The sequence below is a fragment of the Hyla sarda genome, chromosome 8 (genome assembly GCF_029499605.1).
Source record: "Hyla sarda isolate aHylSar1 chromosome 8, aHylSar1.hap1, whole genome shotgun sequence".
Lineage (NCBI taxonomy): Eukaryota > Metazoa > Chordata > Amphibia > Anura > Hylidae > Hyla > Hyla sarda.
The window spans coordinates 34,338,857-34,364,267 of NC_079196.1; the positions used below are offsets into that span (position 1 = coordinate 34,338,857).

The 25,411-nt window shown below is 42.3% G+C and overlaps 1 protein-coding gene across 8 annotated transcripts in view; it reads left to right on the plus strand.

Moving 5' to 3' along the window:
* Positions 1-25,411, plus strand: part of FMNL2 (formin like 2) — a 358,580-nt gene that overhangs the window by 316,187 nt on the left and 16,982 nt on the right. For all 8 annotated transcript variants that reach the window (XR_008847349.1, XM_056536955.1, XM_056536957.1 and 5 more), the window contains 9 exons: positions 1,817-2,019; positions 6,054-6,288; positions 10,052-10,120; positions 10,212-10,292; positions 10,994-11,123; positions 13,699-13,862; positions 14,228-14,329; positions 18,032-18,130; positions 21,031-21,154. Coding sequence is in view for 7 of the 8 variants with exons in the window: in XM_056536955.1 (XP_056392930.1) it covers positions 1,817-2,019; positions 6,054-6,288; positions 10,052-10,120; positions 10,212-10,292; positions 10,994-11,123; positions 13,699-13,862; positions 14,228-14,329; positions 18,032-18,130; positions 21,031-21,154 (1,207 nt within the window). In the remaining variant the exon portion in view is untranslated. The remainder of the gene's footprint in view (positions 1-1,816; positions 2,020-6,053; positions 6,289-10,051; positions 10,121-10,211; positions 10,293-10,993; positions 11,124-13,698; positions 13,863-14,227; positions 14,330-18,031; positions 18,131-21,030; positions 21,155-25,411) is intronic.

Sequence of the window (25,411 nt, forward strand, 5' to 3'; positions counted from 1 at the left end):
AGGATTACATCATTGAGGGTCACCGACTTCTGTCCGATACCACCTATTACTCATCTATCTCACATGACCCTACCAAGCTATCTCAGGATGAACTTACACAACTTGTCAATTCTGGTGTTTCACGAGGTGTTCTGTCCAAGTCAGAGAGGGATTTTATTCCCATTAAAGGGGTACTCCGGTGAAAACCTTTTTTCTTTTAAATGAACTGGTGGCAGAAAGTTAAACATATTTGTAAATGACTTCTATTAAAAAATCTTAATCCTTCCTGTACTTATTAGCTGCTGAATACTACAGAGGAAATTATTTTCTTTTTGGAATGCTCTCTGATGACATCACGAGCACAGTGCTCTCTACTGACGTTATTATAAGAATAATAAAGCTTTATTTATTGTTGTCCTTAGTGGGATTTGAACCCAAGTCCCCAGCACTGCAAGGCAGCAGTGCTAACCACTGAGCCACCATGCTGCCCTTAGCATACATCTGCTATGCATGGTTGCAAAAACGGACAGAGATGTCAGCAGAGAGCACTGTGCTCGTGATGTCATCAGTGTTCCAAAAAGAAAGGAATTTCCTCTATAGCACTCAGCAGCTAATAAGTACTGGAATGATTAAGATTTTTTAATAGAAGTAATTTACAAATATGTTTAACTGTCTGCCACCAGTTGATTTAAAAGAAAAAAGGTTTTCACCGGAGTACCCCTTTAAGGAACCCGCCCGTTATTTTATTACCTTCCCAATTGGAACCATCAGCGCCATTGCAAAGTTCTTTTGCTCGGCTACTACTCACGTACCCAGGTAGATACCAGAACACCTAAACCCCCTAAGACTTATTGTCATGTTTTTAGGACCTGTTTAATTTTATACTTTTTGTATCTGATAAATAAAGTATTTTGGATTTTTTGGGACTATATTCTTGTGAGCTGGATCTTCTCTTTTCATAGAGTAAATTCATCAATACCTGTGCAGAGGAAACATTGCCCAGTTGCCCATAGCAACCAATCAGATCGCTTCTTTCATTTTGCAGAGGCCTTGTTAAAAATGAAAGAAGCGATCTGATTGGTTGCTATGGGCTACTGGGCAACTTTTCCTCTGCACAGGTTTTGATAAATCTCCCCCATTTTCATGTAACTTTACGGTGGGCCCCTAGAGTGAGTTCTACTTGTAGGCCCGAGCCTACAGAACATGGCAATATAAGACGCTCCATCTAGCTCAGTGGTCTCAAACTGTGGTCCTCCAGATGTTGCAAAACTTCAACTCCCAGCATGCCCGGACAGCCAACGGCTGTCCGGGTATGCTGGGAGTTGAAGTTTTGCAACATCTGGAGGGCCACAGTTTGAGACCACTGAGCTTGCTGGATTAGATGCTTTCCCCATAGAACAACAATTCTGAGGCATCTTTTCTTAGAACTGTGTTGTTCCTCTGTTAGGGTACGTGCTGATTTTTTAGCAGGTTTTCCGCTGCGTATTTGAAAGGGGGCGGGCATCATTTTTAAAAAAAAATTTTGCTTATATAGTGTTGTTTAGGCTATAATAGGAGAATAATGTAGAGGTTCTTATGTATGCATCGTGCTTACCTGTTTTGGCTGATGTGGCAGGCATGAGATTTTAGCCGTACTCGTTGCTCACAGAAAGGATTTCTTAATGCTGCCTACATTTCCCATGACTTTTCAGAGGAAAGGTGTGGAGCCTGGTGATCTTATTACCTGGCTAGACTTCAGGAGCTAGAATGCAGAATAAATGTTTTTGTGCTTTTTCTTCTACCATACATTAGGCTTAAAGTACCCCTTGCAGTCTGTAACAATTATTTCTGTTTTTAGGACTTAAATGTAGATGAATTTGAAGAAATCTTCAAGACAAAAGCCCAAGGCCCAGCCATTGATGTTGGCTCCACCAAGCAAAAAGCGGCACCTAAAGGCTCTAGCAAAGTGACACTACTGGAAGCAAACCGGGCCAAAAACCTCGCCATCACCCTGAGAAAAGCAGGAAAGGCTGCAGAGGAGATCTGCCGAGCTATCCAACAGTAAGACGCGGACCTGGGGGAGCATGAATACTGCGGCTTATAAGATTATCGCAGATCCTTTTATGCAATTTACTGAGCTCACTGCTTGCAGCTATTTTCCTTGCTTGACTCACAGAAAGTTTGGCCAGTGACCCATATAAAATAACTAGGAGACACTATAATTAGGAGAAATTGGTTTCATAACAAGGTGCAACCATAATCTATCTGCAGCGGTTTTTATAGAATCCTGGCAATACAGCTCGCTACTGCTGGCTATTCTGCTGTTCTAGCAGTTGTTTAGGACCTTTCATTTCATTACGGCGATTCATTTGTGACATTGTCCTCACTAACATAAGGACACAAGTGGAAAGGTTGTGTCCTCACAAATATTCATCCCACTCTTCTCCCGTTGCCGTCAGTTTTTCTGCCAGCTATGTCCACATTCATGATGACTTTGTCCTTTGCCCCATGCAGCAGGTCACTTCCTCTTACAAGACCAACACACTCCTCTTCTGCTGTTATCATCATTCCTGTCATCTATTTCCAACCAGTCCCATGCAGCCTGGTCCTTATTCACATAATTATATGAGTGGACAGGTAACTTCCTCTCACAAGACCAACACTCTCATCTTCTGCTGCTGTCATCATTCCTATCATTTATTCCCACCTAGTCCCTCCACTCGCTGCCAGATGTCACATGCTGCCTGGAAGGTATATAAGTGGGTAGGTCACTTGTCTCCCACAAGATCAACACACTCCTCTTCTGCTGTTATCATCATTCCTGTCATCTATTTCCAACCAGTCCCACTACCATATGGCACATGCAGCCTGGTCCTTATTCACATAATTATATGAGTGGACAGGTAACTTCCTCTCACAAGACCAACACTCTCATCTTCTGCTGCTGTCATCACTCCTATCATTTATTCCCACCTAGTCCCTCCACTCGCTGCCAGATGTCACATGCTGCCTGGAAGGTATATAAGTGGGTAGGTCACTTGTCTCCCACAAGATCAACACACTCCTCTTCTGCTGTAATCTGATTGATTACATAGAGGTTATAGATATGCCCATGAAAAAATGCAGAGGTATGAACCTTCATGAGAATGAAATGCTCCAAAGGGATTTCCAAAATCTACACATTCATGCTTATCTCAGCATTTTTTCTCAATGGCTCAGGCAACTGCTTATTTTCCCAAAAAAACAAAGGGATCAGGCATGTTAAAATCCAACTGCTTGATCTTTATTTCCGCCAATATCTGCTGTCAGGGGAGAGATGTGAGGCCCCATAAACATTTCTTTAAATATTTTTATAAAAAAATCTGCATAGAGCTACAAGGTAGCAGACACAGAATCAGCTGTTGGGCCAGATCACCATTTGCCTTAAAGGGGTTCTCCACGATAAGGTGATTTTAGTACGTACCTGGCAGACAGTAATGGACATACTTAGGAAGGATCTGCACTTGTCTTGAGGCTAAATTACTGTTGTGAGATTACCATAATACTGTGGCTAGCTTTTTGTGAACTTGTATTTCCTGTTTGACTTTTCTTTTTTTTACTACAAATCCCAGAATTCCATTTTCCTCCCTCCCACACATCAGCCACCCCACCCATTGAAACAAAAGACCTGTGGTTTTCAATCAGGGTGCCTACAGCTGCTGCATTAGTTGCAGTTGATCTCTCTCCCACCAAGCGATCGCTCCACCTATTGAATCAGACAGGCTCCTGTCATCAGCTGACTAGTGAGTCAGGTCTCGGCCGCATTGCAAGCTGGGAAAAATCCGAGACAACAGTCATTTTGTATGCTGTTTAAAATAAATATTGGGGTGAAAATCACAGAAGAATTGTGAAAAAACTTCACACACAGGTACAGACACTATATTATGAACTACACTGACTTTACAGCCCCTGTAGCATAGTCAAATAAAAAAAAAAATCCTGGAATACCCCTTTAATGGAACAAGGTGGTCAACCACAGATCTGCAGAAACAGCACAACATGGTGAAGATATACATTGTTTCTGAGGCCAAGCAATGCTTTCAAGATGCATTTGGAGGCACAGAAGAGCCCCATAGAAATCTATAGGTGCCATGTTATGGCTCTGTACTACAGCCCTATGTATGAGCCCTTTGTGTATGAGCCACATACAGAAAACCTACACAACTCAGGCCATTGTGTAATTGGCAAGGCATGCTGGGACTTATTATCTGAAAGGAGAACTTTCCTATCTCTGGTCTAGACAGCTAAGTGATGCATATTTCCCCTACTAACACAATTGCAGATGAAGTCAAGCATTTCCTTTGGCGGATCAATAATGGCCGTCTCCGTGTTCTTTCCAATTAATATCAGCAGAAGGTTATGTATCTTAGTGATATATTCTCCGTCCAGCTCCTTCCAGACTCTCTGTCTCTTCCAAGAAAGATCTTTAACTCCGCGCTCTGTTTGACGTCTGAGTTTTTCTTTGTTTTAGCAAAACAATGAAAGGTGATAGATGTGTCCAGCAGTCACCACCTCCCCACCCCATTCCCTACCAACCACATACACTGTATATACTGCGTTCATGTACATATACAGGTTTATACCTGGAACAACGGTGCAAATGTCATTGTTGCGTGCACCATATTGGCAGGAATTAGGCACAGACGTGTTGATTTGGCCCCCCCTACTAGCCGTGTATACCAAATCTATAAGAGTCCTTAAAACACCCTACTAGGGACCCTAGGCACTCTATATGATACCTCTATATGACACCATATTATGGGGGTTTTGCCTGCTTGAAGCATTGCATGGAACATGTCCAGACTCAGACTGGACCACCAGGGAAAATGTTTATCCCCTGGTGGGTTGCCGAATAGTGCCCAGCATTTTGCTGTAATTTTTTTAGCAGGTTTTCAGCTGCGTATTTCAAAGTGGGCGGGCTCTTCTCGGCTGTCTGCAGCAGATTTTCCGCAGCGGAATGTACACTGTGGAAAATCCGCCGCAAGCCCCATTTAAGTCAGACGGGACTGTGGCGGATTTTCCGCAGCGTAAATTCCGCCGCGGAAAATCTGCTGTGGACAGCCGGGAAGAGCCCGCCCACTTTCAAATACGCAGCGGAAAACCCGCGTGTGAACGTACCCTTAGGCTGCATTCACACCACGTTTTTGCAATACAGTTCCTGTATCAGGTTTTTGATGAAAAATTGATTCCTCAGAACCTGACTAAACTGTATCAAAACGTGTGTACAAATTTCAACCCGTATACGGTTTGAAAAATGATGTCCGGTTGAATCTGTTTTTTAAAGACAAAAAGTATACGTTTTTAACTTTTCACTCCATTTTTAATAAAGTTTCACTTGTTTCATTAAAATTCCAAGAAAAAAAACTGTGCAAAGTCAAAAAATGTATGGTGAAAACCGGATGGAACCGCCTGTACGGTTCCCATTGACTCCCATGTTAAAAAAAAAAAAAAAAACGTATACGTTTTATACAGTTTTTGACCCGGACCAAAAACCGTGGTAGGCTACGGTTTTGGGCACGGGAAAAAAAACTGACAAAACCATACAGGATGCAAAACGGACACAACCTGATGCATCTTTTGGCATACAAAACGGACACAACCTGATGCATCTTTTGGCATACAAAACGGACACAACCTGATGCATCTTTTTGCATATGGTTTTCAATGGAGAGTCAATGCATACGGTTTTCAATACGGTTCGGTAAGTTTTTCACATTGAAAACATATACGGTAACTGTATTGCAAAAACGTGGTGTGAATGGACCCTAATTCCTCCTGAAAATGTTCGAATAAATTGACAACCGAGGGTTACTATTCCTTTATTAAAATAGGGTGTGTCCCTATACAGCCTGACACTGTCCAATCAGTGCTGATAATGTCATAAGGATACACCCTATTGACAAAGGAATGGTCACGCCCAGTTGTCAATTTATTCCTACATTTCAAAGAAGAATAATGGATGAGAACCTACAGATCCTTTTCAGTACAGCCAATGGCTTCCTCAATTATAAGTTGCGGTATGATTCTGATTATTTCTGTCTTCTCTCCTATCTTAGGTTTGACCTGAAGACATTACCGGTGGACTTTGTGGAATGTTTGATGAGATTCTTGCCAACAGAGGCGGAGGTGAAGGTCTTTCGGCAGTACGAGCGGGAGAAGAAGCCTCTGGAGAACCTATCGGACGAGGACCGATTTATGATGCAGTTCAGCAAGATCGAGAGGTTGATGCAGAAGATGACCATCATGGCCTTCATCGGGAACTACAACGAGAGCATCCAGATGCTGACACCGGTGAGCTGTGATGTGCATACTGTGAGATAGAGGGTGCGGGATGAGGGTTGTTTCCTCGTCACTGTCTCATCTAGATGACTGGGTCACAATGAGCAGTAGAGATGAGCGAACTTACAGTAAATTCGATTTGTCACAAACTTCTCAGCTCGGCAGTTGCTGACTTTATCCTGCATAAATTAGTTCAGCTTTCAGGTTCTCCGGTGGGCTGGAGACTCTCTCCTAGGACTGTATCCACCTTTTCCAGCCCACTGGAGCACCTGAGAGCTGAACTCATTTATGCAGGCTAAATAGTCATCAACTGCCGAGCTGAGAAGTTCGTGACGAATCGAATTTACTGTAAGTTTGCTGATTTCTAATGAGCAGGCATACTGCATTGCGTGTGTATATGAATGTGATTGTGCGTATGTATGAGATTGTGTGTGTATAGGTATAAAGCTGTGATTGTGTGGTGGCCCAGTACAGGAGTTGCACCCCTGTACCCTTGCTGTCCTGTCTGGCGGACTCTATTGCAGTGTCCCCTGGATCCACATCCCTCTTATGGACTGTCAAGTGTTAAAGGGGTACTCCGGTGGAAAACTTTTTTTTTAAATCAACTGGTGCCAGAAAGTTAAACAGATTTGTAAATTATTTCTATTAAAAAAGCTTGATCCTTCCAGTACTTATTAGCTGCTGTATACTACAGAGGAAATTCTTTTCTTTTTGGAACACAGTGCTCTCTGCTGAATCATGTGCTCAGTGCTCTCTGCTGACATCTCTGTCCATTTTAGGAACTGACCAGTGCAACATATGTTTGCTATGGGGATTTTCTCCTACTCTGGAAAGTTCTTAAAATGGACAGAGATGTCAACAGAAAGCACTGTGCTCGTGATGTCAGCAGAGAGCTCTGTGTTCACAAAAAGGAAATAATTTCCTCTGTAGTATTCAGCAGCTAATAAGTACTGGAAGGATTAAGATTTTTCAATAGAAGTAATTTACAAATCTGTTTAACTGTCTGGCACCAGTTGATTTAAATTAAAAAAAGTTTTTCACCGGAGTACCCCTATAAAAGGATATCTGTAGTGTGAAATAACTTATCCCCCCCCCCCCCCCCCCCCCCCGCAATCTCCTGTACGGGGCGACCGTGATCTCCTGTACGCTGTTGATTTAAAAAAAAAAAAAAAGTTTTTCCACTTGAGTACCCCTTTAAATATACAATATTTTCTTTTCTTATGTTATGAGTTAGTTAATCTTTTGAGGCATGTGTTAAATATTGTTGCTAAGCCTGTTTAACCAGGGAAGGTGTCCGTGACCGGGTGACTTGTGTGGTGACCTATAGGACCCCCCCAAAAGACCTCCTATATAAACTAAGGGAGGAGCTAGCTTAGGGAGAACAGAACAGTCAAGACCTGAGAGTGTAGGATAAGGCTTCAAAGGAACCCGGCTCAATCGGCGCTGAACGACCACAACAGGTGAACGGTTAAAAGGAATTTATTTGACCAGAATGCAACGCGTTTCGCTGCGCATGCGCAGCGAAACGCGTTGCAATCTGGTCAAATAAATTCCTTTTAACCGTTCAGCTGTTGTGGTCGCTCAGCGCCGATTGAGCCGGGTTCCTTTGAAGCCTTATCTTACACTCTCAAGTCTGTCTAAATTCAGCGTGGGTCTGCATAATTCAGCCACGGCTGGCAATTAACCCTTTAGATCTAAAGGGACATGTGAATGGCTCCCTGGTGGGCTAGGGGGGTGGATCCTTCCTCCTAAGAGTCTAATAAAATGTAAAAAAAGACACACATTAACCCGTTCCATGTTATAAGTTCAAATCACCCACTTTTCCTATATAAAAACATGTAAATATAATAATAATAATAAACATATTTAGTATTGCTGCGTGAGTAATTGTACGAACTATTAAAATATAATATTATGTATCCCCTACGGTAAATGACGTAAATGTAAAAAAAAAACAAAAAAAAAAAAAACACAGAATTGCAATTTTTATAATATCCCAGAAAAATAAGTTAAAAAGCGATTAAAAAGTCACATCAATACCAAAATGGTACCTATACAAAAAAAAGATTATGGCGCAAAAAAATAGCCCTCATACAGCTTGGTATGCGGAAAAATAAAATAAAAGCCACAGGGGTCAAAAAATGGCAATTAAAAAAATTCTAAAAAGTTCAGAATTTTTTAAAAATTTGTAAAACATGACGGAAACTATACAAATCTGGTATCGCTGTAATCAGGCCGGCCTAAAATATCAAAACAACATGTTACCTCCACCACAAGGTAAATGGCGTAGAAAAGAAAACCAACAAATCTGCAAAATTATCTTTTACTATTTCAATTTCACTTCACCAATTATATATATATATATATATATATATATATATATATATACCGTATATATATATATATATATATATATATATATATATATATATATATATTTTAGTTTGGAGAATATGTAATTGAAAAATTAAAAGGTATCATTATAGTAGGTAGTTATGGCTATTATAGAGTGAGGAGGAAAAAATTAGAGCGTAAAAGCGAAAATTGGCCGGGACAAGTGGATCGTCATGAGGGACAAGTAGATTTTGCTCCGTTTTAGTCCCGTGGACAAGTAGTTTTTTTTTATTGAATTTCAGTACCCCTCTGCGTGTATATGTATGAATGTGATTGTGTGCACGTGTATTATTGTTATTGTGTGTATATATATGAATGTGATTGAGTGTATATGTATGTGTGAATGTATGAATGTGATTGTGTATATATGTATGAATGACATTGCATATACAGTACAGACCAAAAGTTTGGAAACACCTTCTCATTCAGAGTTTTCTTTATTTTCATGACTATGAAAATTGTAGATTCACACTGAAGGCATCAAAACTATGAATGAATGGTTCTAGCCACCTTTTGCTTTGATTACTGCTTTGCACACTCTTGGCATTCTCTTGATGAGCTTCAAGAGGTAGTCACCTGAAATGGTCTTCCAACAGTCTTGAAGGAGTTCCCAGAGATGCTCAGCACTTCACTCTGCGGTCCAGCTCACCCCAAACCATCTCGATTGGGCTCAGGTCCGGTGACTGTGGAGGCCAGGTCATCTGGCGCAGCACCCATCACTCTCCTTCTTGGTCACAGCCTGGAGGTGGGTTTGGGGTCATTGTCCTGTTGAAAAATAAATGATGGTCCAACTAAACGCAAACCGAATGGAATAGCAGCCGCTGCAAGATGCTGTGGTAGCCATACTGGTTCAGTATGCCTTCAATTTTGAATAAATCCCCAACAGTGTCACCAGCAAAGCACCCCCACACCATCACACCTCCTCCTCCACACCATCACACCTCCTCCTCCACACCATCACACCTCCTCCCCCACACCATCACACCTCCTCCCCCACACCATCACACCTCCTCCCCCACACCATCACACCTCCTCCTCCACACCAGTACACATGTGAAGTGAAAACCATTTCAGGTGACTACCTCTTGAATCTCAACAAGAGAATGCCAAGAGTGTGTAAAGCAGTAATCAAAGCAAAAGGTGGCTACTTTGAAGAACCTAGAATATGACATATATTCACACTTTTTTGTTATGTCTATAATTCCACATGTGTTAATTCATAGTTTTGATGCCTTCAATGTGAATCTACAATATTCATAGTCATGAAAATAAAGAAAACTCTGAATGAGAAGGTGTTTCCAAACTTTTGGTCTGTACTGTATGTGTGTACATGTATGAGAACATTGCACTATCATTAAATATTGCTTCTGTCTTTTCACAGCAACTTCACGCCATTATAGCTGCATCTGTTTCGATTAAATCATCTCAGAAACTAAAGAAAATCCTAGAGGTATGTAGGGACTCAGTCTGCACTGAATGGATTCTGGATGTATTGATGGAATATGGATGATCTTCTTATCCTTTCCTTTTTCTCTATGTAGATTATTTTGGCGCTTGGAAATTACATGAACAGCAGCAAGCGCGGCGCCGTCTACGGCTTTAAGCTTCAGAGCTTGGACTTGGTATGTACACATGATATGTTCACCTAGATGAGGGCAGGTGGCCCCGAATTGTCAGCCTATACCAATAATCTGATACAGAGCTGCAAAACCCCTGCTTTTCAACACACGGGCTGGCCTATTTTACTATCATTAAAGGGGTTATCCAGGAAAAAACTATATATATATATATATATATATATATATATATATATATATACTGGCTCCGGAAAGTTAAACAGATTTGTAAATTACTTCTATTAAAAAATCTTCATCCTTTCAGTACTTATGAGCTTCTGAAGTTGAGTTGTTCTTTTCTGTCTAAGTGCTCTCTGATGACACCTGTCTCGGGAACCTCCCAGTTTAGGAGCAAATCCCCATAGCAAACCTCTTCTACTCTGTGCAGTTCCTGAGACAGACAGAGATGTCAGCAGAGAGCACTGTTGTCAGACAGAAAACAACAACTCAACTTCAGCAGCTGATAATTATTGAAAGGATTAAGATTTTTTTAATAGAAGTAATTTACTAATCTGTTTAACTTTCTGGAGCCAGTTGATATAAAAAAAAAAGTTTTTTCCTGGAATACCCCTTTAACAACTGCAATCCAAATACGTCTAATACTAATCCCAATATGTCTTATCACAATACTAATAAGAAGGTGGCCATATTGTTTATCTTTTTATTTCTACATTGTAATTTTTATTGTAATCATTTTTTATCGGCAGCTTCTGGATACAAAGTCGACAGACAGAAAACAGACCTTATTGCACTATATCTCTAATGTAGTACGGGAAAAGTACCCACAGGTTGCCCTTTTCTTCAATGAACTTCATTACGTGGAAAAAGCTGCCGCAGGTAAGGATGGTAGACGCGGAGGTGTCCTTTTTAAAGGTGGTCTCTAATTTGGACAGTAGTTATTTTTAAGAATGTTTTTTATGACAAATAGACTGTCAGTTGTAATGTACAATAAAAACAGGCCCTCATTTTGGCCAAGAAGTGAGGGTTCTGAACTAAGGACCTCCCTGTATGAACTATAGTAAATCCCTTAAAGGGGTACTCCGGTGGAAAACTTTTTTTCTTTTTAAATCAACTGGTTCCAGAAAGTACAAACAGATTTGTAAATTACTTCTATAAAAAAAATCTTAATCCTTCCAGTACTTATTAGCTGCTGAATACTACAGAGGAAATTATTTTCTTTTTGTGAATACAGAGGTCTCTGCTGACATCACGACCACAGTGCTCTCTGCTGACATCTCTGTCCATTTTAAGAACTGTCCAGAGTAGGAGAAAATCCCCATAGCAAACATATGTTGCACTGGTCAGTTCCTAAAATGGACAGAGGTGTCAGCAGAGAGCACTGTGCTTGTGATTCAGCAGAGAGCACTGTGTTCCAAAAAGAAAATAATTTCCTCTGTAGTATTCAGCAGCTAATAAGCACTGGAAGGATTAAGATTTTTTAATAAAAGTCATTTACAAATCTGTTGAACTTTCTGGCACCAGTTGATTTGAAAAAAAAAAATTGCAACCGGAGTGCCCCTTTAATCATTGTTTCCAACTAGGGTGCCTCCAGCTGTTGCAAAACTACAACGCTCAGCATGCCCGGACAGCCAACGGCTGTCCTGGCATGCTGGAAGTTGTAGTTTTGCAACAGCTGAAGGCATCCTGGTTGGGAAACACTGCTTTAAGCTATGGGGGAACCTGGCATTAAAGGAGAAGTCCCATGCCGATAAGTACAGAAAAACATATCCCCTATCCGCAGGATAGGAGAAACGTTTTAGATCTGGGAGGGTCCGAGCGCTGTGGCCCCCCGCAATCTCCTGTCCTATAGGGTCTATTCACGCAGACAGTTTCCTGTGCATGAGCAGGATTTGAAACTGCAGTCAGAATTTCCATCGGGATTTTGCCATGTGAACATACCCTTAGGGCAATGTTTCCCAACTAGGGTGCCTCCAGCTGTTGCAAAACTACAACTCCCAGCATGCCCGGACAGCCTTCGGCTGTCCGGGCATGCTGGGAGTTGTAGTTTTTGCAACAGCTGGAGGCACCCTTGTTGGGAAATGCTGCTGTAGGCAGGCATGCTGGGAGTTGTTGTTTTGCAACAACTGGAGGCACCCTGTTTGGGAAATGCTGCTGTAGACAGGCATGCTGGGAATTGTAGTTTTGCAACAGCTGGAGGCACCCTGGTTGGGAAATGCTGCTTTAGGCAGGCATGCTGAGAGTTGTAGTTTTGTAACAGCTGGAGGCACCCTGGTTGGGAAATGCTGCTGTAGGCAGGCATGCTGGGAGTTGTAGTTTTGCAACAGCTGGAGGCACCCTGGTTGGGAAATGCTGCTGTAGGCAGGCATGCTGGGAGTTGTAGTTTTGCAACAGCTGGAGGCACCCTGGTTGAGAAATGCTGTAGGCAGGCATGCTGGGAGTTGTAGTTTTGCAACAGCTGTAGGCACCCTGGTTGGGAAACGCTTCTGTAGACAGGCATGCTGGGAATTGTAGTTTTGCAACAGCTGGAGGCACCCTGGTTGAGAAATGCTGCTGTAGACAGGCATGCTGGCAATTTTAGTGTAACAGCTGGAGGCGCCCTGTTTGGGAAATGCCGCTGTAGACAGGCATGCCGGGAGTTGTTGTTTTGCAACAGCTGGAGGCACCCTGGTTGGGAAAAAAATCCTTAGGGTATATTGACATACTGCAGACTTGTTGCAGAAAATTCTGCAACTGAAACCAATTTCCTTTATCTGAAGGGGGGGGGGCATTGTTTGAGCAACAAGCGCAATGGATTTCTGTAAACCCCCAATTAGATCAACAGGACAATTGAAGACATTTCGGTAACCAGTCTGCCAGGTGTGAATATAGCCATAACTGTAAATGATAATTCTGCTTTCATGGTCGTTCGCGTGCTGCAGTTTTATTGCAAATATGCTGCAGATTTTGACTTTTCTATTAAAATTAATTGGAAGAAAATGCATCAAATCCAAAGCAAAGAACAATGGAGATCACTATGGCTTATTTCAATGAAGCATTGGAGAATTCAAGGCTGTACCGAATAATATGAAAGGGAAGGAACCATGAATTTATCATTTTGTATGCTGGCATCATCCGTGAATGAGAATTTTACTAATATATGCTGTTTTGCCCATTTAGAAGTCAATGGAGGAATTCTGTGTATATGGTTCATTATGGCAGTGTTTACTACACATGACCCCGCAGCAGATGAATAGCTGCCGAGAGGACTCTGCCTCATTATACACATTCCTACACTCAATTATCTTGTTTTATAGCACAATAAACCAATTTCTCTCCTGTTATGTCATTTGTGTTATGTAGCATGAGCGCCCTCACTTGGCACTAGTGTGGAAGTGCAGATCTGAGAGTCTCATTGACCGTGTTGTCAGCCCCATTGTTCTCTATTGATCGCTGTTATCTGCTCCCCCTCCAGTCTCGCTAGAAAATGTCCTTCTGGATGTAAAAGAACTGCAGAGAGGGATGGATCTGACCAAGAGAGAATACACCATGCACGACCACAACGTGATGCTTAAAGAATTCATACAGAATAATGAAGGAAGGCTCAAGAAATTACAAGACGATGCAAAAATCTCACAGGTGACTAGGGGTTAATGGTAACATTGTTTTATATCTATACCACGTGAATGTCATAGTGCTTCATGTATAAAGTGAGATGTATACAATACAGCATAAAAGATCCGTGTGGAGGGGGCGGCGGAGTTCCTATACCCTTAATGAGTCAAGTAATAGTCTATACAGACAACCATATGATCATGTGATGCAGACAACCATATGATCATGTGATGCAGACAACCATATGATCATGTGATGCAGACAACCATATGATCATGTGATACAGACAACCATATGATCATGTGATACAGACAACCATATGATCATGTGATGCAGACAATTCTAGGAATGTGCGGTCCGCAGCACCTCATTTTTTTCTCATCTTGCAGGATGCCTTTGACGATGTAGTCAAATATTTTGGTGAAAATCCTAAAACCACTCCTCCATCTGTATTCTTCCCAGTTTTTGTCAGATTTGTGAAAGCGTACAAGGTGAGGCACTGTCCTATGTGTTATATATTTCCTATACTATCTATCTATCTCATATCTATCTATCTATCTATCTATCTATCATCTATCTATCTCATATCTATCTATTTATCACATATCTATCTATCTCTCTCATATCTATCTATCTCTTAACTATCTATCTATCTCATATCTATCTATCTCATATCTATCTATCTCATATCTATCTATCTCATCTATCTATCTCATCTATCTATCTCATATCTATCTATCTATCTATCTATCTATCTCATATCTATCTATCTATCTCATATCTATCTATCTATCTATCTCATCTATCTATCTATCTATCTATCTCTTATCTATCTATCTCATATCTATCTATCTATCTATCTATCTCATATCTATCTATCTCATCTCACATCTATCTATCTCTCATATCTATCTATCTCATATCTATCTATCTCATATCTATCTATCTCATATCTATCTATCTCATCTATCTATCTCATCTATCTATCTCATATCTATCTATCTATCTATCTATCTCATATCTATCTATCTATCTATCTATCTCATATCTATCTATCTATCTCATATCTATCTATCTATCTATCTATCTATCTATCTCATATCTATCTATCTCATCTCACATCTATCTCTCATATCTATCTATCTCATCTCATATCTATCTATATCATATCTATCTATCTATCTCCTATCTATCTATATCATATCTATCTATCTCATATCTATCTGTCTCATATCTATCTATCTCATATCTATCTATCTCATATCTATAGAAAAGGCAGGGTGCTTGAAAAAGGCCGCATGGGCGGCTGAAACGTAGCAATTGGAATAAAAATCACTTGACACTACGCCTTGTGTGCTGCAGCAACTTAGTTTTTTGTATATCTCCTATCTATCTATCTATCTATCTATCTATCTATCTCATATCTATCTATCTATCTCATATCTATCTATCTATCTCAAATCTATCTATCTACCTACCTATCTTATATCTATCTATCTATCTATCATCACTATATTTTGGGTTAATTCAAGACAACTGAATTTAGATGCGGCAGAATTATTAGTCCAGAAAGTCGCCACTTGAGAACTTACCCTAAGTGTCCATCTTTATATATGCCAAGTAATAGGAAGTATTATTATACAGTATGGAGGGAATTTCTTAAATTTCTTATTGCTTTTATCCTGTTTTTGAGGTGTAAATTTGCCGCACAGTTCGTCTCCGATGCTGTTTAGAGACTTCTCATTGCAACTTTTGCTTTAGAAGCTTTTTAAAAAAAATTGTGTAGCTACACCATAGTCACTGCAAAATAACTTTTTACAGTGGTCTGGAGTTTATTATGTGCGATTGTCGAACAGTTTGTCGCCAGGCCCTACATTTTTTCGCAAATTTACACCAGTCCTGACCTGGCTTACAAAACTGGCTGTGGATAGCATTAATAAAAAAAAAGTCACACATTTTGTTGCATGGGTTAAAAAAAAGTCACCGGAGGGGCTCCATACAAAGTGGAGTACTGAAGTAAGAATCGGCACGATAATTATCACTCGCCCTGCACCATTAAAGGGGTACTCCGGTGAAAACCTTTTTTTCTTTTAAATTAACTGGTGGCAGAAAGTTAGACATATTTGTAAATTACTTCTGTTAAAAAATCTTAATCCTTCCAGTACTTATTAGCTGCTGAATGCTACAGAGGAAATTCCTTTCTTTTTGGAACACTGATGACATCACGAGCACAGTGCTCTCTGCTGACATCTCTGTCCATTTTAGCAACCATGCATAGCACATGCATGCTAAGGGCAGCATGGTGGCTCAGTGGTTTGCACTGCTGCCTTGCAGTCCCGGGGACTTGGGTTCAAATCCCACTAAGGACAACAATAAATAAAGTGTTATTATTATTATAATAACGTCAGCAGAGAGAACTGTGCTCGTGATGTCATCAGAGAGCATTCTAAAAAGAAAATAATTTCCTCTGTAGTATTCAGCAGCTAATAAGTACAGGAAGGATTAAGATTTTTTAATAGAAGTCATTTACAAATATGTTTAACTTTCTGCCACCAGTTGATTTAAAAGAAAAAAGGTTTTCACCGGAGTACCCCTTTAAATACATTTGGGACAGGTACACAGCTTTCACCACACGGATTAATGGGGTAAAAAAGACGTTCAGCTACACCAGTGGTCTTCAACCTGCGGACCTCCAGATGTTGCAAAACTACAACTCCCAGCATGCCCGGACAGCCAACGGCTGTCCGGGCATGCTGGGAGTTGTAGTTTTGCAACATCTGGAGGTCCGCAGGTTGAAGACCACTGACCTACACCATTCTTAATTAATCCCCCCCTATGTGTGTAAATATGGCCAACACTTGTCACACAGTAGCCACACCAGGTCATAAAGTCTGTAATGTCTAAGGGCCCGGAGTGGTAGCAGAGGGGCCACATGGGAAGTGCCGCCATTATCCGCATATTCAATTTTATTGGGTTGGGAAATATGGGGGCTTGCTTCCCATGTCCCCATAGTCCTACAGCAGTAGCTGTTCCCTAGTTGCTGCGGGTCACCTTCAGTACTACAAACACCATTGTGGCGTCAGGGTTTGAGGTGCAGGGTAGGTGTTATAACCCAAGGGGCAGATGTTATTAACACCTTCTTGTCGTGACGCCAGGGCGTGGTTTAGCCTCAACCATCCGAAGGTAATACCGCTGGTCCTGGGCTAGGCACGGGGGGGCAATAAAGACACCAATGCCAAGTTACGGACAACGGCAGCTTTATTGAGGGGAGACAGGTGACAGTCTATGCAGTACAGCCAATATCCCAAGGAGGTGACCAGTGAAACAGGGGGACTTTGCAGGCTTGCTGGGACTTGCAGTAGTTAGACTAACTTTTGTGCAGGCCACGGGGACTAAACAGTAGACTTGACTTGACGTGATGACTGACAATTAGAAGACTTTAGCTTACTTGCAATCGATAGGCGGCTGCAGACTTTAGGCTTGAGGCCTTCAATGCTCCGGACACAGACACTGAGATGACTGCACTGGACCTCAGGAACTAAGAGAGAGATTGCAGCCCCTCCCCTGGTAATATAGTGGGGCTGCGCAAGGAGCCCATAGGTCACTTGGGGGGTTCACCTAATCACTAGTGCCTCCTGAGTAACAATCACATGGTATAACAATTAAAGAAACAGTACATTATTAATATCATAACTTATATACACAGGGGATAATACATAAAGGGGGCCCTGGGGACATGGAGAGACTCTGCCTGACAGGGCAGGAGAAGTACTGGGAAACACCATCCCGTACTGGGCCACCACACCAGCATTACAGTGCGGCATTATAGTGCGGTGAGGCGGCCATTACACATCAACACCTCCTGAGAAGAAGGTAAAACCAGATCCTCCAGACGTATTCCTCTAGATCAGTGGTCTTCAACCTGCGGACCTCCAGATGTTGCAAAACTACAACTCCCAGCATGCCCGGACAGCCTTTGGCTGTCCGGGCATGCTGGGAGTTGTAGTTTTGCAACATCTGGAGGTCCGAAGGTTGGAGACCACTGCTCTAGATCTCATCCTTTAACACACGATGCGGCACTTATAGTCTGTATTTCTGGCGACATTCAGTCAGACGTTATATTTCTGGTTTATTTATCACTATTTTGTATCTGTCGTCCCTCATGTGTTTTATCTGTGATCACTTTCCCATAGTCGGCTGATGAAGAGAATGAGCAGCGGAAAAAACAGGAGCAGGCCCTGATGGAGAAGCTTCTGGAGCAGGAGGCCATGATGGACCAGCAAGACCAGAAGGTTCTGAATATAACCCCCGACTGCTGAGGGCAAAAGACTAGAGCAGTGTTGTTCAAACAGGGTGCCTCCAGCTGTTGCAAAACTACAACTCCCAGCATGCCCGGATAGCCGTTAGCCGTTCTGGACATGCTGGGAGTTGTAGTTTTGCAACAGCTGGAGTCTTACTGTTTGGAAAACACCGGACTAGACAATGGGACTGATTTATTGTTGCCCATAGCAACCAATCACAGCTCAGCTTTCATGTTCTAAATTGTCGATGTAAAATGAAAGCCAAGCTCTAATTGGTTGCTATGGGGACACAATGAGACTGGTTGCTATGGGGAGACAAAGACAGAGACAGCATTTTAGTAAATGGTCCCATTCATTTATGAAAACTTTGTAAAAGAAAAACTCATGTCATTGCCCCTAGCAACCAGCGCAGCTTTCATTTTTCGAAAGCTGAATACAAAATGAAAGTAATGCTGTGATTGGTGCTATGGGCTCCCGCGCTGCTTCTGGTATAACGGAGCTCTGCTACCCGCTGACCAGCACATGTGGGTTGGGGGACTTGATGTCTGACACCCACTCAGCTGCTGAGGCCTCACATAAGACATCACGTCACCAAACCTGGAAGTTCCAGACTGCGCGTTATGCTCGTTTTTTTTTTTTGTTTTTTTTTTTGTTTTTTTTTACTAACCCCCTCCTAGACTAGATTTTAACAGGGTACTCCATTGAAAAACATCTTATCCCTATCCTTTGGTCTGATCGCAGGGGGGTCCTGCCAGTAGCGGGACCCTGCAATCTCTGGTTAGGCAGCGGCGGGGTCCGGAACATGGAAGCTTGGAGCTTCTGCGTTCGTGATGTCACATCACGCCTCCTCCATTCACGTCTATGGGAGGGGGCGTGACGGTTAGTACTTAGTCGTCGCACCTCCTCCCATAGACATAAATTGAGGAGGTGTAGTGGCTGTAGTAGCCGGTCATCTGGCATGGAACGGAGTGCGCTCCGTGAATGGATGACTGGGGTGCCATGCTGGAGATCACAGGGGTCCCCAGCGGCAGGGCCCCCGCAATCAGACATCTTATCCCTTATTCTTTGGATCGGAATTTGCGGAATTTCATTAGCAGAGTGTCTGCCACTAAAATTTCACAGTGTGCACTACGCAGCGGAATCACATTGCCAGCAAAGCAATTTTGCTGTGCCGGAATTTCTGAGTGGAATTTGAAAGTAGAATTCCACTCTAAGGCTAGGTTCACACTATGGAATCTGCGGGCAGAACATTTCCGTCCGGAGATTCCGAATGCGGCCAGCACCAACTGAATCAGTTGGTGCTAGGACCGCGCGGACACTGCAGTCTCCAATAGACTATGCGGAAATTCCGATGTGTGAACCTAGCCGAACATTTTAAACTAGGGATGTCCCGATACCATTTTTTAAGAGTACTAGAACCAATACTTTAGTTCTAGTACTCGCCGATACCAATTACGAGTATTTTAATTTTAAAGGGAATCTGACACCAAGGTGATCCAGTTTCTGGCGCTGTTTACCGTATGATATGTGGGTCCTTGTTGTGTACAATGGAGGCGGCTGCTGTAGTATGAGCCAAGATTTCTCTCTTCTCCATTGGACAGAACAGGGAATTTGCATTGGTGGCGAGACCGATGTCTCCGGAGCGATTGCGCTGATGTTCACATGGTGCGCAGCAATAGAAACCGGGTCACCTGCACTATCTACATATAAATTCAAGTTAGTGCTGTAAGATTGCCTTTAATAGTAGGTAGTATCCCCTTGTAGGTGTATAGATAGTCACAGACATTAGCAGCAGCCCACCCTGTAGACAGCAGCCCCTCTGCAGACATTAGTTGCAGCCCCCCCTCTTGTAGACAGCAGCCCCCCTCTCTTGTATACAGCAGCCCCCCTTGTAGACAGCAGCCCCCCCTCTTGTAGACAGCAGCCTCCTCTTGTAGACAGCAGCGCCCCCCCTTGTAGACAGCAGCCCCCCTTGTAGACCGCAGCCCCCCCTCGTGTAGACAGCAGCCCCCCCTTGTAGACAGCAGCCCCCCCCCCTCTTGTAGACAGCAGCCCCCCCCCTCTTGTAGACAGCAGCCCCCCCTTGTAGACAGCAGCCCCTCCCTTGTAGACAGCAGCCCCCCCTTGTAGACAGCAGCCCCTCCCTTGTAGACAGCAGCCCCCCCTTGTAGACAGCAGCCCCCCCTTGTAGACAGCAGCCCCCTTTGTAGACAGCAGACCCCCCCCCCCCCCACCCCTCTTGTAGACAGCAGCCCACTTTGTAGATATCAGGCCCCCTACCATCCCCCCAGATTGTTAAACTGTGTAAAACAGTAACAAGTAGGCTGGAGGGGAATGGTGGGCCTTCAATATCACAATGAGGGTTTGTTCACACTGCGGAATGTCCGTGCGGAATTCCGCCGTTCTATTCCTCACAGATACCACTGTGCACACGGTGACACATCTGCCACGGAAATGCCGATTCCAACGTCCGCTGAAAGAATAGACATGTTTATTCTTTCTGCGGATTTCACTGGAAATGCATTGTGGACTATGAGATGGTACATTTCCGAGCGGTCCTAGCGCCCATCGGAACTTTCAAATATGCGGGATGTCCATCTTTTTTTTTCAGGCGGACATTCCGCACATCTTCCTGAATGTACTGTAAGTGTGAATCCCAGAGGTGGAGCCCTTCTGAGCTCCATTTTATGGGCTGCACATTTCCAGAAAGCATTATGATCCCAAATTTTGAGTGGAATTGTTCTAAATATAACAACAAAACCTTTCCCAATCTTGTAGTAGCCATCGCTGTCCGTCATATGCAGTGAATGTAGCCTCATCATCCATAGACTGGTCTCTTGTAGGATATTTATGTACACCTAGAATAAGACATCCATGTTCCTTTCTTCCAGTCTCCTTCACATAAGAATAAGCGGCAGCAGCAGGAGCTGATAGCAGAGCTGAGGAGGAGGCAAGTGAAAGACAATAGACATGTGTATGAGGGGAAGGATGGCGCCATTGAAGATATCATCACAGGTAAGAGACCTGGGCTCCGTCTTATCACTGATAGAAACCGACCAACTATGGGGGCCACGATATGGACTAGACATGATCGGGATCTCTGTATGGTGCCAAATATTATATCTCCTACTAACTATTAGCCATATGAAATGAATGAGGAAATTCAGACAAAAGCAACAGGGTCCCGCCCTCCCACCAAATGCCATTTATAGTGGTGTCTTACCACAAAAGAGAGGCCTCTTGGCACATCAGGCACTCGTGCCCTATAGTTATAACTAGTGTCGAGCGCGAATATTCGCAATTCGAATATTTATCGCGAATTTCGCATATTCGCGAATATAGCGTTAAATATTCGTAATTAGGAATATTCGTAATTTTTTTTTTCTCACACAGAACACATCACAGTGATCTCATCCCTCCCTGCTTCCAGCTTGTGGTCTAAAGAAGATTCCTATACTATTTACTGTATTAGACTGGAGAGCGAATATTCACGAATATGAGAATATCGGCACTAAAATTTGATAGGTAGATAGATGGTGACGATATTCGCCAATATGACATGACAATATTCAAAATGAAAAATGTCATAGACCCATTATCACTTCTGTATAGACCAAGAATATTAGGAGATAGATAGATAGATAGATAGATAGATAGATAGATAGATAGATATGAGATAGATAGACAGATAGATAGATATGAGATAGATAGATATGAGATAGATAGATATGAGATAGATAGATAGATAGATATGAGATAGATAGATAGATAGATATGAGATAGATAGATAGATAGATAGATAGATATGAGATAGATAGATAGATAGATATGAGATAGATAGACAGATAGATAGATATGAGATAGATAGATATGAGATAGATAGATAGATAGATAGATATGAGATAGATAGATAGATATGAGATAGATAGATAGATAGATAGATATGAGATAGATAGATAGATATGAGATAGATAGACAGATAGATAGATATGAGATAGATAGATATGAGATAGATAGATAGATAGATAGATATGAGATAGATAGATATGAGATAGATAGATATGAGATAGATAGATATGAGATAGATAGATATGAGATAGATATGAGATAGATAGATAGATAGATATGAGATAGATAGATAATATAGATAGGTAGATAGCGGATAACTATCTACCTATCTCCTAATACATTTACGCAAATCGAAAATAACCGCGAATATGTTGAATATGGAAATCTCACAAATATAGGACGAATATTCGTCCATATATTCACGAAATATCGAATTTGAATATGGCATATGCCGCTCATCACTAGTAATAACCAGGGGTCAAGTCCTGGAAACAAAAGTGTGGGAACTCTTCCACATAAAGGCTGATACTGCAGGATTCTTGCTAATGGCAACGGTTTTCCTAATGTGAAAAAAGTGCAGGAACTCCGTTCCCACACGTTCCTGCAGGACTTGAGCCCTGGTTATAATCCTGCCCACTATGCAGGCTCTTGTACTTGCACCATCTACTCCCATCTTAAGCCATTGCCCTGGTGTTATGACATAAAGGAGATATCCAGTGGTGAAAAACGTATCCCCTATCCTAAGGTCCGACCGCTGGGGCCCCCTGCGATTTCCTGTATGGGGCCCCGACAGCCCGCGGGTGTGTCGACCTCCGCACGAATCAGCGGCCGACACGCCCCCTCAATACATCTCTATGGTAGAGCCGAAGTGCTGCCTTCTGCAATCTCCGGCTCTGCCATAGCGATGTAGTGAAGGGGCGTGTCACCCGCCGCTTCGTGCGGAGGTCGACACCCGCTATCTGGCCAGCGAGACAGGGCCCTGTACAGAGAGATCACAGGGGGCCCCAGCGGTCAGACCCCCCGTGATCTGAAACTTATCCCCTATCCTTAGGATAGGGGATACATTGTTCACCACTGGACTACATTTTGTCAATAAAGATGTGATGTTCTGCAGGAGACATCTGTCCTAGAGTAAGGGGTTTTCCCATATTAGTATTTTATCCCCTATCCATAGAATAGGGGACAACAAGCTAATCGGGGGGGCTGCCTAATGTTTCGGAAATGTTCAGCCCCCCCTATAGAGAATGAATAGAGTGGTGGCCTCTCAGGGGCGGTGTGCTACATTAATTCTGCAGACAATTATACCCATGTTCTCGGGATCAGCAAGAGTCTCATCAGTCGGACCCCCACCAATCAGCTTGTTATCCCTTATTCTATGGATAGGGGATAACAATCTGCGATGGGGATTCCCCTTTAATAGATGTAGGTTCCCCCTTCCTTGATGACTCTCGGTCCTTGGCTCAGGGGACTCCATTGAAAACAGTAGGGTTAGTAATACCTCCCCAACAGCAAGACCCCCTTGAGGTCCCCAGAGTGTGAAATAGGGGTGATCCTAATACATAGTCACACACGTGTGCTTTATTAGGGCTACTAGCATAGACAATTAGCTGAATAGCAATAGATATTATATTCCCGAATATACCTGAATATGCATTTTTTTTTTTGCACCATTCAAGCCTTCGCTATTCACCTGTCAGGTACTATACGGTTTTTCCCCATGCTCATATGACTAGTGCTAGCCCCCTAGCAAACCCTATGAAAGCTCTTCAGGGCCTAGGACGCTGTAGGTTTAGGGACCTCACTGAATTACATGCATTAGTGTAGTTACACATACAGAGCCAGCTGTTTTCTGCATTTCGTACACGCTTTGCTTTTAGCAATGTAGAATCTATACAATGTGCTAAAAGGAAATTCTCCATATGGACATTTACCTGCATCAGTGTATGTCAGTGTTTTTCAACAAGTAGTGCATCCAGCTGTTGCAAAACTACAACTCCCAGCATGCCCGGACAGCCGAAGGCTGTCCTGGCATGCTGGGAGTTGTAGTTTTGCAACAGCTGGAGGCACCCTGGTTGGCAAAAACTTGTGTATATGGTTGGTACTTACCAGCCCTGCTTACTGCTATAAGGGTACGTTCACACGTACAGCATCTGCTGCATATTTTCTGCATCTATTTTGCTACCCAGGAAAATATATTTTTTTTTAAATCAACTGGTGCCAGAAAGTTAAACAGATTTGTAAATTACTTCTATTAAAAAATCTTAATCCTTCCAGTACTTATCAGCTGCTGTTATGATCCACAGGAAGTTCTTTTCTTTTTGAATTTCCTTTCTTCCTGACCACATTGCTCTCTGCTGACACCTCTGTCCATGTCAGGAACTGTCTAGAGCAGGGAGAGGTTTTCTATGGGGATTTGCTCCTACTCTGGACAGTTCCTAAAATAGACTGAGGTGTCAGCAGAGAGCACTGTGGTCAGACAGAAAGGAAATTCAAAAAGAAAAGGACTTCCTTTGGATCATGACAGCAGCTGATAAGTACTGGAAGGATTAAGATTTTTTTTTTTTTTTTTTTTTTTAATAGAAGTAATTTACAAATCTGTTTAACTTTCTGGCACCAGTTGATTTAAAAGAAAATGTTTTCCAGTGGAGTACCCCTTTAAATTTAAATTAGCTGCACAAAAATATGCAGCAAACGTACCCTAATAGTATATTTGCATTGTATGCACCCATGTTACATTCTGCTTGAGCTGCTGCTGATCCCTATTAATATCTCATTGTGCATTTAAAGGGGTACTCCAGTGGAAAACTATTTTTTTCAGATCAACAAATGCCAGAAAGTTCAACAGATTTGTAAACTACTTCTATCAACAAAAATCTTAATCCATCCAGTACTTATCAGCTGCTGTATGCTCCAGAGGAAGTTGTGTAGTTCTTTCCAGTCGGACCACAATGCTTTCTGCTGCCACCTCTGTCCATGTCAGGAACTGTCCAGAGCAGGTGAAGTTTGTTATGGGGATATGCTTTTACTCTGGACAGTTACTGGCATGGACAGAGGTGTCAGCAGAGAGCACTGTGATCAGACTGAAAAGAACTACACAACTTCCTCTGTAGCATACAGCAGCTGATAAGTACTGGAAGGATTAAGATTAATAAATAGAATTTTTTACAAATCTGTTTAACTTTCTGGCACCAGTTGATTTGAAAACATTTACCCCTTTAAGTAAAATAATTGCATCCCATGTATCCTATGTAAGGATTGACAGTGGTATTAACTGCATCTTCCTTAGGGCCCCGTGATCTCTATTATAAGCGCTGGTTATGCTACAAGTATGGATCATGCAGAATGTATTATGGGATCATGCAAAGCATTATGTTTATATAACCCCCTTGGTTGCATTTTGCATTTATAACACTTGGCAACTTA